Here is a 12,213-nt window from a genome sequence, read left to right as displayed (position 1 = left end):
TAGTGACCTCTACTGTCTACATTGTACGTTGTGTCTTCCGCTCGTCAGATGGCACCTCATGTTACGCACCATTCAAAAACTACTGGATTTACATTTCTCCGACAACCATTGATACATTAACAATTACTAATTAGCGTAAGATAAGCCTCAGGCCAAAGTTTGTATTTTACATTTAATCAGGGAAAAATGTGTCGTTTATTATTATTTAAACATTATATTTCGAAAACTGAGCTATAAGAAATAATTATGAAGAAAATTTAACAGTTTTCACGAAATTCTCTCACTTTATTATCGGCTTAATATCTCATTTATATAAACACACTGCGAATGTGGCCATAAGTTGTTTATCATTTCTTCCTTTCTCATGAAACCTATCTCGATCAAAGCATTGAAAAGAGGGGCTCACAAAAAGGAGTTATACCTGGGATTTGACCCTATTGCACAAAACTCCAGCTTTATATTCGAAAGCCGCACCTCTATTCGAATTGACAATTCCTATAATTAGTTACCTATTATAAAATATTAAAATACATAAATTTATAAGTCCGAAATTATTGGGGTTCGGACTTTTTTGAGATATCAATCTTTCAAAATTTGATTCCATAATTTTTTTCCTCCAAAATGTATGGATTGCCTTCTCGAACTATGTAGAAGGATCAATGTAATATAACAAATGATTTTATACAAAATTTCATATGATTACAGCACATTATAGAATTTGTGGAAATAACCCTGGATTCCAACAATAAAAAATCAAACACATTCAAAAGCGTGGACGAAGGAGATTAAGAAGTTATCAATACTAAAACGTAATCCTATTTAAAAAACTTCGCTCTTCCAACACAAATAAATTGAATTTAAGAAGGAACTTTGTGTCTTCAGACGACTGCATTAACTTCTTATCTTCATTAAATTAGTGGGATTACTATAGTAAAAAAAAACACATTTCTTTCAACGGCAATACAAGTGGTGAATCTAAACAAAGTTTTGAACAAGGTAAGGGACCTTTGTATGTACTTGTTTTATTGATAAATAAATGGAAATTTAATTTAATGATTCGAACGCAAAGTTGAAACTTCATGAATAAATTATTCATAACATTTATCAGAAAATATAAGCAAGGATTTTAATATATTTTTAATCAAAAATATGAATTACTCAAAACAGGGAATATCTATACTCTATTTTATAAAAATCGGGATCTAACTTGAAATCTATTCAATAGTAATCTCAAATTCACCCATTATAATAACGGTGACTGAAATTGAGGTTATTTCAAATAAAACATACTTATTTCAGTATACAATTGTACAGCAATATTTGTTTCACTCCATTAAAAATACTCATCAGAATACAATAACCTCCTACAACAAAAGGTTCAAGATTCCTCCAACCTATTTGGTATTTAAATAGCTGAACGTTCGAATAAAGACATTAAATTATTATTATAGGAAACCCTGCACCTATTATTGTATATTAAGATTTTATATTGCCTCTTCTTGAATGAATTATTAGGGTAATATACCCTGGATTAAAATCAAGGCAATATAGAGGGGTGTAAAGAATTTTACTAAGGCGCACGTGAATTTATGTTCACCTGCAGGCTTCAACAATTCTTTACGAAAATAATTAATCTGTAGGGAAATATACACATCGACAAACTTTTGTTTATGATTGTATTACTTGTTTAGGATAAGCTATATTTATTATACAAAATCTTTTCCATGGTGTCCAATATTTGTGATAACAATAATACGATAATTACTTGGATTTTGTGGAACCTAACCTATAAAAATTCTATCAAAGGACAATTCGTAATTTTTGTTGAACCGTTTTTTTACTATAATCTTCAACGAAAAATCCCATTTTGAATATTTGCTGTATGGGCACTTTTCCAGGAATATTGAAATATTTTTCAATTCCATATAGTTCTTAATTTTTTACTGGAAATATCAAGTGTTTACCACTCAACGAAGTATTAGTAGTAGCAGAGGGATAAATAAAATAACAATTGATTTATTAGGAAATATATGAAAACAAAATAAAAATAAAATACGAAAATACGTATATATTGTTTTTTAAAAATAAAAAACAAGTGCTTAAATAATTCTACAAAAATTTACAGCTTTGTATTACTATTATAACTCACCAAATTCTCATACAACCATTTCCTATATTATTGTTTTGAATGAAACCAGTTCAAAAAATTTTCGATTTATTTAGAAGATTACTCAACCTTAACAAAAAATCAGTCAAAGGAAACAGTACACACTATTAACCAAGCACTGCACACTGTAATGTATAAAAAAAGGTCTCTTAAATTACACTTTTTTACAATTCATCGTGGTCTGCCTCCTGAAAAAAGATAAAGAAATATAAATTCAACCATCAAAACACATCAGAAATTCTTTCATAGTATTGGGCATCAAAAAAGTAAGCTTACAAGTTTGGGTTCAATTAAGACCCAACAATTCTGCAAATAACTTATTGAAAAAGCATTATAGCTTGTCCCAAATCAAAAATCATCTTTTAGGTTAAGTTAGGTTACCTTTTCACCAAACTTCAGTATCATCTTTTGGTATACTCTTCAAAACATTCAGCACCATTTAAATGGATAAAAAATTTAATAATAAATAAATCAAATTACCTCTACTGGTGGAACCTTCTCATCCTCATCATCGGCATCTTCATCATCTTCCTCATCTTCTTTCTTATCATCGTCTTTCTTCGCCGCTTCTCTTTCCGCCTTCTCTTGTTCTTCCTTCATCTTCTTCTCTCCCTCTTGCGTGACCTTGAGGTTCGAGATGGCGCTACTTGCGTATTCTACATCATCGGTTATCAAGATATTGTCAAAGATGGTACCCGACTTGACTTGCCACAAGTCCAGACCGATGGCACAGATCTCCTTCTGGGAGTATAGGTTAGGTTCTGGGTGGTATTCTGGGTTTTCGATTTCGGGATGTACCCAGGGTCCCTTGTAGGCGGGGTTGTCGATCTGTTTGGGCGCCCATTCTCCCTTGTATTCTGGGTTGTCGATCATTGGTGGTTCCCATTCTCCGTCCATCTCATCGTCCCAGTCTTCGGGTTTGGTTGCTTCTGGGTCAGGGATGTGTTCTGGTTTTTCCCAGTCTTCGGGCTTGGTGTCTTCTGGGTCAGGGATGGTTTCGCGATCGTCCCAGTCTTCTGGTTTCTTGGCCTCGGGGTCCTTGATCTTCTTTGGTGGGAGGATGTCCCAGTCGTCTTCCAAGCTTCCGCTCTCTTTCTTATCACCATCGATGAGTACCTCGTAAGTGTTGTCGGGTTTGATGATGAGGGTGTAGACGTGGGTGTACTCGTCGTCTTTGCAGGTTATCTCCTTGTTGATGAGGTGGTTCTGGTTGTTGTGGTTCAAGATGACGTGGACCTTCTTGGTACCTGGACCGCAGATGTCAGGTCCGAACATGAGCCTGTAGGGAGATTCTCCGTGCATGTCTTCTTGGTTGAGGGAGCAATCGAATACTTTAACGTATCCACCTCCGCAATCGATTTTCTGTTCATGCTTGACGCTGAATTGGATAACTAAGTTCTTTCCTTCTGTTGAGAAGGGGCTGAATTTTTTGCTGAGAGCATAGAAACGGGCATCTTGGGAAGTTTGGATACCTAGAAAATTAAAGGCGTCTCAGTCTATGTACCGATATAGAATTACTTTATTTTTCAAGTTTAGTTTACCTAAAACTTAACACATAAGGCGTTTTCGGGAGGTTTTGATATAATAATACCCCTTCAAAATTTGAAAGACCATAAAGGCATAGTGAATTCAAATAAATAATATTTGTGGATCAAAAATTTTTTTTTCAATTCATTATTTGAAAAGAAGGAAAAGTCTCTATGGTTATTAATTTTTTTAGCGTTCTTGATGAGAATAAATAATATAGCAAAAGATCAATTTTGAAAACACCACTACAATTTTATACCAAAAATAATCATTTAACACAAGAGAAATATGATATGATTGAAAAAGAGGTTATTATGCTAAAAAAAACGACTCATTTAGGTTCTTATACTTGAAAGAAAATATATAACACTAAAAAAATTTAACACACTAATTAGTTATTGTAAATAAATAATACCTAGAACAAAAATCGAAAAGTGATATTGAAATATATTTTCCTATCAATAATGAAATATTAATAATTATATAGCAAATCAAAGAAAGGTAATAAAAACAAATTCCTAAAATTCTTTATCACAAACTCTTCATATAACTTAAATATCAAATCTAATTTGAGTCTTTGTGAAAAAAATAGATTAAAGAAGTATGGATATATTATGGTTAGAAAAGATTATCTACTGATTCAATCAAAATTATTGGAGCAAATATTTCAACAACAATAAATTGAATCAACATTGCTTACGAGTTATTTCAAGTTTATGTACTAGTCAATTATAATAAAATTATCACAACCTAGTATGATATCATCATTATGCATTAATTAACATTATCTATAAATAAATGAAATTTTTAAAATATATTCAACAAATATTAGCAACATTTTTCTTGTCCGTTAATGATACTAAATTATTGTCTTCATTATACTGAATACGGAATAGCTTTAAATTGACAAAGTTGAAATTTAATAAAATAAATTGCTGTAGGCACAGAAGCTCATTTTAATTTCATTAACATGATACTTTCAACTTGGGAAAAACTGAACACCACGTAAATAGTTCAGTAATGGAAAGTATATAATGAGTAGAAGAAACATCATATTATCAGAAGGAAAGCTATTTGAACCAAAAAAAGCAACATCAACTTGAAGTATGAAATAAAATATATTATCCAAGATACCATGTGGTATAGATTCACCTTCTTGTAATATTAATAATATTGCAGACTGACCTAAATGAGGAAAAAGCCAATTAACCAATTCAACCGATTCTTTCTAATCAAAATTCAATATCAACTTTATAGTGTTTCTTAAATTAATGTGCAGTATGAATGGCTTCATCAAATCTTTTATCAACTGATTAGAGACTAACTGAATGTTCTAGAACATTTAGAAACATAGATATTATTTTTTATCTCTTTAATGAATCCAATTAAATAAATGAAGTTAGGTTTTATTAAAATTATGTTGAAGAAAAGCATAACACAAGTAGGTGTAGCATTAACTAAAGGTGATGTGTCCTTTATGGAACATAGGTGGGGAAAACTGAAAACTTTTTTATGTGATTAATTCGATTTACGAGTTTGTGATTATTTGAAACAAAGTTTTGAATAATCTAGTTAGAGGAAATTTTATTGGTAGATATTTCTGATTGACGTTTGAAACAAACCAGTCGACCTCTTCATGTCACTCACCTTTATCTGCATCCTCATCATTGTAGAACTTTCCAGCAGTTCTTACAAATTTTCCGAATTCTTTTCCGGGATGTTTGCTGTAAATCCAATTTTTTTCCCAAGAATCTGCAAACGGAAATAAATACGATACGAGTTAAATACGTGAAAGGCACATTCTAATAGGATCTTCAACAATGCCGGCGAAAATCAATCGGATATAAGATAATAAATGCACACTCCTATTACTTACCATCATCGAATTTTTCTTCGAAATATACATCGGCAGTAACACATGCTACAAGAGCAAAAAGTAACAATGAAAACTTCATTTCTTATTAACTAATTTTAACTTTATTCCGAGTTACGTCAAATTGCTGCCACGACCACCACAAAAGTGCCAAAAATCGAGGAAAGTGAAACGTAATCAAACTGGAAAACCGCTTCTAACTTAGACCTTCGATTGGAGCTTTATCTCACTTCCTCCAACGCTTTCACCTAATATACCTCTTCGTCCACGTATGACATTATCAGAGTTCCTATAGGACAGATGGAGCAATCCTATTGGTGAACGGTCTGAAGTGAACTATTAGTGCGACACATCGTAATAATGTCTTTCTCTAAGATTATAACGTAGAGGGAATGACGTACTACGTAGCTTTATCGGGAAAACAGCAGTTGGAGCGTTTGGATTGGTTCGATTTCAGCGTTGAAACTCGAAGCGGGAATTTGAATATCTCGTCTGATAAGATTGAGCGTATTCAATTTCGTTATCAGGGAAAATGATTGGAATTAGCTTTTCTATTACTTGAAAGGATTTGCATGAAAAGAATTGGATAAGTACAATCGGGGTTTGTTCTGGTTTTCTGGAAATTGATATTGCTGAGTTCGAAATTAGTTTTGTCGAAGGCTGTATCGATTTATTCGTGGTTTACTTATGGATTGAAGCAGATCAGAATGTACAAACAAATAATAAATAATTTTATCTAGATTGTGATCTTATTTGCCCTGTCGAAATGATTAGGTTTTAAGATGTAGATATACGTAGAGGTAACAAAAGGTATTTTTAGAAACACTCCATCAGATATCACCGTTGCAGAAATACGTTCAATTTCAAGAGAAGCATTGAATAAGCCTATCTTTGAATACAAAGAACCAGATCGCCTACCTCTTTACCCCGGTAACAAAAGTAAAAGTAATGTAAGTTAGTTTTGAGTTCAATTCGGCAGCGTGAAGGTGTTAAATTCTGTTCAGTTATGGTCCTGTAAGTTTGTTCTTCCACATACACGTCGTGGATCGGTTTTGTTTGAGCAATTAAAGACGTTGAAGAGGAAGCTAGATCGTATACTCGGAACGGTAACTTCTATTAAGCACAAAAAGTCAAGTTGTTCGCCTTGAACGTTGCCGAGACTAAGAAAAGATAGGTGCATGGACTCAGTTCTAACCGTACTTTCATCTCAGGGTTTCGTAATGATGTGTTTTGATACGGATCCGTGCAAATATGAGGTAATCTAGTTTTCAGAATGAACGACGAATTTTCGCAAATTTTCACGTGAAATATGTGGTTTGTCTGCGTCGTTTTTGAACAATAGGTGAAAGAGATAGCTCGAAAACAATACCTTTCAAACGTCGTTCCTTTCGCTAAGGCATGTGATTGTTTCAGGACTGACAATGCAACAAACATGACTTCCACGATGAACGACAGGATGATAAGAGATGTTAGGGATATATGGAACTGCGAGAACTCTAGAGAAATAGGCAAGGAAAGCCCAAGACTCTCTTCTGATAGTCTAAACGACAGCAGGAACAAGCACAAGTACAAAACCTTGGAGAGACACCTGAGCATGAAGAAGACCATACGGAAGAAAATGATGAGGGATCTCAGGGAGATTGGGGACGCCACTGCCGACAACCCCCACAATCAGAACGCGTTTCTTGAGCAGATAAAGAACGATCAACCACCGCCGGCTAACATAGACAAGCCTAGCCTGTGGAAAAGACTGACCAAAGGTTGGGGTACTAGTTCGTAATTTTTTTTTATTTTCGTACCCAGTGATATTTTTGTGGGTTTCTCTCAGTGAGTGGGGCCTGTGTTGAAGGTAACTTAGTGTAGATATGCTAGAGTTCCGATTTTTCTTGATTGTGATTTAGAGAACTTTTTCTCCTTTGTATAGCTTTAAGTTTTTTTTTCTATATAGTTGAAGACGTTGTATATTCTACCCGTTTGTTTTCGGTTTATGTCTTCTTTACTATGCCACTTTTGTTTCATGAATAAACTCGCTTTAAAATAAACGTTATTATTCGAAGAATACAGTTTTTCGACTTCCTAAGTTCACGATGAAAGTGACCCAATATTCAAACATTTCATAACAAAATTTACCATAAGCAGATATCATAGGACAAAATGGGATATGACTCGTTGAAGGTGACGAAGTAAGTATAAATGTCACATCCTGTACAATATTTTAATAGGACATAACAGTTCAACCTGGGATAACCTAGAACTCTCATGTTATTTTTCACGTAAATTAAATGAACAACTTTGCTGGTTCTATATGCAGAGCTAGCATTAAAAAAGTCGAAAAAGGATTGGATATTGATTTTTTTGGGACAAAAAACGTTGTATTTCCATATGAATAAAGTTTACTCCCACGCATATAATCTCTACATATATTCATATAGGTACTCCCACCTTCATATTACAGTGTATTCCTAAATTGTAGGTAAAAATGGAAATGAGATATTCCTTGGATAACTTAAAGAAAAAAAAAACCTTAAACATTGGCCCGCAAATGCTTTGTTTTCGGGATACAGGGTGTTTTTTGTAATCCTATACTCTTTTTGTGAAAATTATACCAAAATCTTTATGAATCATTAATACAAATCAGCTACCTAAATAACACTAGAATTATAATTAATTTATTCATCATAGCTTATTAACTTGATTTTTATGATAATTTGGATTTCGCGAGAATTGTTTGAATTAATTTCTTGGAAATCGGTAGCAAATATGTCAAAACTACAATAAATCAAAAAGTTGAATCAACGTATCTCATCACATTTTCCTAAACTATCAGTGGTCCACCGAAAAAAAGTTCTAAAGGAAAAAATGTTGGGTTCCAGACACACCCTGTAAATTCGCAATCAAAATTGGCGTATCAACTGATGTAAATCCTGAATTCTATGTTGAAAATCAGTTGAATATTTTGTGAAGTGCAGCTGTTATGTGTAAAAACTTGAAAAAAATCAAACTTTAACACCCCGAATCTCAAAAACAAAACGTTTGCGTCCATTTTTATAGGACTTTTTTTCTTAAAATTATCCGAGGATTCTCTCATTTTCGTTTATACCTACCTACAATTTAGGGTAAGATTTTAGTTCAATAACTTTGACGTCAAATAGAACAACACTTTTCTCTTTTCATGAAAAAAGTTCCATATAAACTAGGAGGTTTCGTTTTCGAGATACAGAATGTTAAAGTTTGAAAAAAAAGTTTTTTACTTGTACCTAACTGTAGTATTATTACATTCATTGTTTTAATTTTCAGGTATTGAAGTCTGGAAAATGTAATGTTTCGAATTAGGTAAGTTTCTCCTGCCGAAAGTATCCAGTGGCGTAGATATAGGTGTGCGATGATCCTTTTCCTAGTGAAAATCAACACCATTGTCTTTTTTCTAGAAAATTATTTTTCCATTTTTGATAAATTATACTGTATATATTGTACTCTATTATCCCGATAACGGTACATCAATGAAAACGTTCAGGAGACCTTTTTTTTAGTAAGTTGATTTCAGAAATGAAATAATTTTCTCGAAAAAAAAGACTGGTGTAGATTTTCAATAAGAAAAGGATCATCGCACCCTTATATATCTACGCCACTGGATTATTTGGCAAGAGAGACTTAATTCAAAACATTATATTATCTAGACTTCAATACCTAAAAATTTAAACAATGCGAATGAAAAAATACTATATGGTTATAAGTAAAAAACTGATTTTTTTTCAAACTTTAACACCCTGTATATCGAAAACGAAACTTCTGAGGATATATGTTTACCTATATGAACTTTTTTTCATGAATAGTTTTGTTCTATTCCACGCCGAAGCTATTGGACGAAAATCTGGACCATTCTGAATAAACATATTGGTGAACTCATAATAGTTCATCAGCCATTTTTGTCTTAAGCATTACATATAGGTACATAACAACCAATTAAATTAATAAATAATAATTATAGGCAACAAATTCCAGTTTATTCGATACTGCTTTCCATTAGTCTATTGTCCTTTCGAGTTGTTATCCATAATGTGCGACTATAAAATAGAATATGAATAAATTTTCATATGAGGAAGTCTCGAACAAGTTATGTAAGTTCAAGCTACAGCTACCAGATTTAATTTGTGGCTTCTGAAACATTTTAATAACGTTATTTATTATCAGAATGAGCAAAACACCGATGGAAGTCAGAATTCAAAAGCCTTTGAGAGCTCGTCATTCTCATTCATGCGCCTATTGCGCCCTTGCATGTAGACCATAGATCTGATTATCTAGCTGTATAATGTATATGCGATGTGATTTATGATGATTTCATTGTTGCTAATAATAAGATTCTACAGAAATTCGGCTTGAAAATTCTAGTGATATCATTTTACATATTAAAACTTAAAACTCAATTTCAATCTAGCTATATCAGATCTGTTTTTACAGTAATATTTATTTTCCAATATTTTTCCTTGATTTTATATAGTTTTGGTGAAGTCCAAGGGCGTAGAAATGGGGGTACTGGGGGAATTACACCCCCACCAAGATTTCCAAAATATAAATTTTCAGGATTCTGTCAAAGACGAAGAACGAAAATTCTACCAAAAAAGGAACGAATACTCTTTTAACTTTTCTTTAATCGATACAGCAGCAAAAAATCGGATCCTTTTACGGTTTATGAGTTTATTATCGTTTTCAAGATGATTACTTTTATTGCACTACGAGCACGCCTATGTCCGAGGTTTATTATTTTCTTTTATCTACCCGTTTTGTCGGTGTTCCCCTTGTTTTGCCATCTGTGATTTTTGCATTCGTTATCGGTATACACTTACCCGTTGTTTTCGGTTTTTTGTATCATTTTCCTCACAAAATTTTAATACTGCAGTTATCAAAGAACTGAACTGAGTTATTCGCATCAAAAAATTGTCTGTGCTGTTTTACAATTTAATGTGTTTCATTCAAATTACAATTTATTTGTAAAGACATCAGTTTTGAATTTACTATACAGGGTGTTCCTAAATTGGAGGTAGGTACAAACGAAAATGACGCATTCCTTGGATCATTTCAAGAAATAAAGTCCTATAACATAAGTCCGGAAACGATTTGTTTTCGATATACAAATGTTAAAGTTAAATTTTTTTCACATAGTACCTTCCCTTCACAAGATGTTCAACTTTAATTTGGCATAGGCATAGATATTCCAATTTTAAGTTTTCATCGTGTGATATGCTAATTTTGAATGCAAATATACAGGGTGATATTATTTTTTCTGGAAGAGTGCCCGATTCTTCCCACTAGAACTTTTTTTTGGTGAACCACTGGCAATTTAGAAAAATGTGAAAAGAAACTTTGGTCCAGTACTATACTTTATGGTTTCTTACGTCGGTTCTTGCCAAACAGTTGTTCAGTAATCCTCAGGAAAATTCAAATTATTTCAAGATCCAGTGAGCTGTGATGAATAAATAATCAATTATAAGAATTGGTAATAAAAAAAAAGCTATTAATTCGAGTAATTTTTGGTTCAAACTTCGTTATCAAACCTTTCTTTCTCATATTACTGATATGAGTAAACGTTGCCTTGAAAAAAAAGTTTTTGACTAAACTTGGCTGAAATGACTAATAGTAAAAAGTTGCAATTGCTTAGGACTTCATTCACACTAATCTTGTAACCATGGAAAATTCGACGTTGTACTTGCTGTTACAATCGAAATTATCTGGTATATTTCCTGAAAGATCGAGTCGATTACGGGATTATTTTTCTTCGCAATTCTTTTATGTTCTATTTTGTGTTTTGAAACTGTCATAATGCCTAGAGTGCAACAAAACGTGAAATTTATCGACAACTGAATGAATTCGACACAGGTCATATTATTGGATTACGTTAAATGGTGAAATAATTACGTTAAATAGAAATTGCTAATCGATTTAACCGTAACCAATCCTCTTAGCACGGTTATCAAGTATGGTATAGAGAAGATCAAAAACACAGATTACGGATGTTATCCGTAATTTGTGATCAAAAACACACAACACTAAATATAAGTGTTCATTAAAATTCGTGGTCAAGAGTGCTGTGGAGAAATTAGAGTTGATTTTCTGTGAGTGTGAGTAGCGCTTAGCTTGTACCTACCATATTACTAACATTTGTTCGAATATGGGACGAATATGGTACAAGCTAAGCGCTACTCACACTCACAGAAAATCAACTCTAATTTCTCCACAGCACTCTTGACCACGAATTTCAATGAACGCTCGTTACAATCAAAAACGTCGTAGAAGAGGATGACCAAAAGGCAGACAAATGAGGTTAAATAGTCCGGAGCTTTCAAGCGTTCGTTCATCAGGCGCCAACTTAGCCTTCAAAGCACTGAACAGTATAGAAGTAATAATAATGTAGTTTATTTTATCATAAACATAACTGTCAGTTATGTCAGTGATTTTCCATTTTCTTTTTTAAATTCTGCGTGAATTTTCTATACTAATTACGCTATCAACGCAATCAATTGAATGTCACTGAAATATTGGGTATTTTTTCAAATATTTTTCTTGAATTTTCTATGGATCTGATTCGCATGCAACTTGAATTTGTTATTTTTGTTTATACCAAAATTCACAACTCCATAAGTTTTGTAGT

General features: G+C 32.8%; 2 protein-coding genes across 7 annotated transcripts; one reads left to right on the top strand and one right to left on the bottom strand.

The window, feature by feature from the left end:
* Positions 1 to 977: 977 nt before the first annotated feature.
* Positions 978 to 7,626, top strand: LOC123680035. Of its 6 annotated transcripts, none has more exons than XM_045617682.1 (2): positions 978 to 996; positions 6,981 to 7,626. In XM_045617682.1, the coding sequence occupies exon 2, from the start codon at positions 7,000 to 7,002 to the stop codon at positions 7,345 to 7,347; it is 348 nt and encodes a 115-aa protein (XP_045473638.1). In that variant the 5' UTR covers positions 978 to 996; positions 6,981 to 6,999; the 3' UTR covers positions 7,348 to 7,626. The 6 variants fall into 6 exon arrangements, with proteins under 6 accessions (XP_045473638.1, XP_045473635.1, XP_045473637.1 ...); XM_045617679.1 differs by lacking the exon at positions 978 to 996 and adding an exon at positions 6,367 to 6,517; XM_045617681.1 differs by lacking the exon at positions 978 to 996 and adding an exon at positions 6,391 to 6,497.
* Positions 2,203 to 5,900, bottom strand: LOC123680034 (calreticulin). The gene is made up of 4 exons (XM_045617676.1): positions 5,571 to 5,900; positions 5,342 to 5,446; positions 2,648 to 3,639; positions 2,203 to 2,355 (listed from the first exon to the last, which is right to left on the bottom strand). Exons 1-4 carry the CDS (start codon positions 5,647 to 5,649, stop codon positions 2,332 to 2,334), a joined length of 1,200 nt encoding a protein of 399 aa, XP_045473632.1. The 5' UTR covers positions 5,650 to 5,900; the 3' UTR covers positions 2,203 to 2,331.
* Positions 7,627 to 12,213: the final 4,587 nt, after the last annotated feature.

This window comes from Harmonia axyridis, chromosome 5 (genome assembly GCF_914767665.1).
Source record: "Harmonia axyridis chromosome 5, icHarAxyr1.1, whole genome shotgun sequence".
NCBI classification, from domain to species: domain Eukaryota; kingdom Metazoa; phylum Arthropoda; class Insecta; order Coleoptera; family Coccinellidae; genus Harmonia; species Harmonia axyridis.
This window is presented reverse-complemented; position numbering and strand designations above follow the sequence as displayed.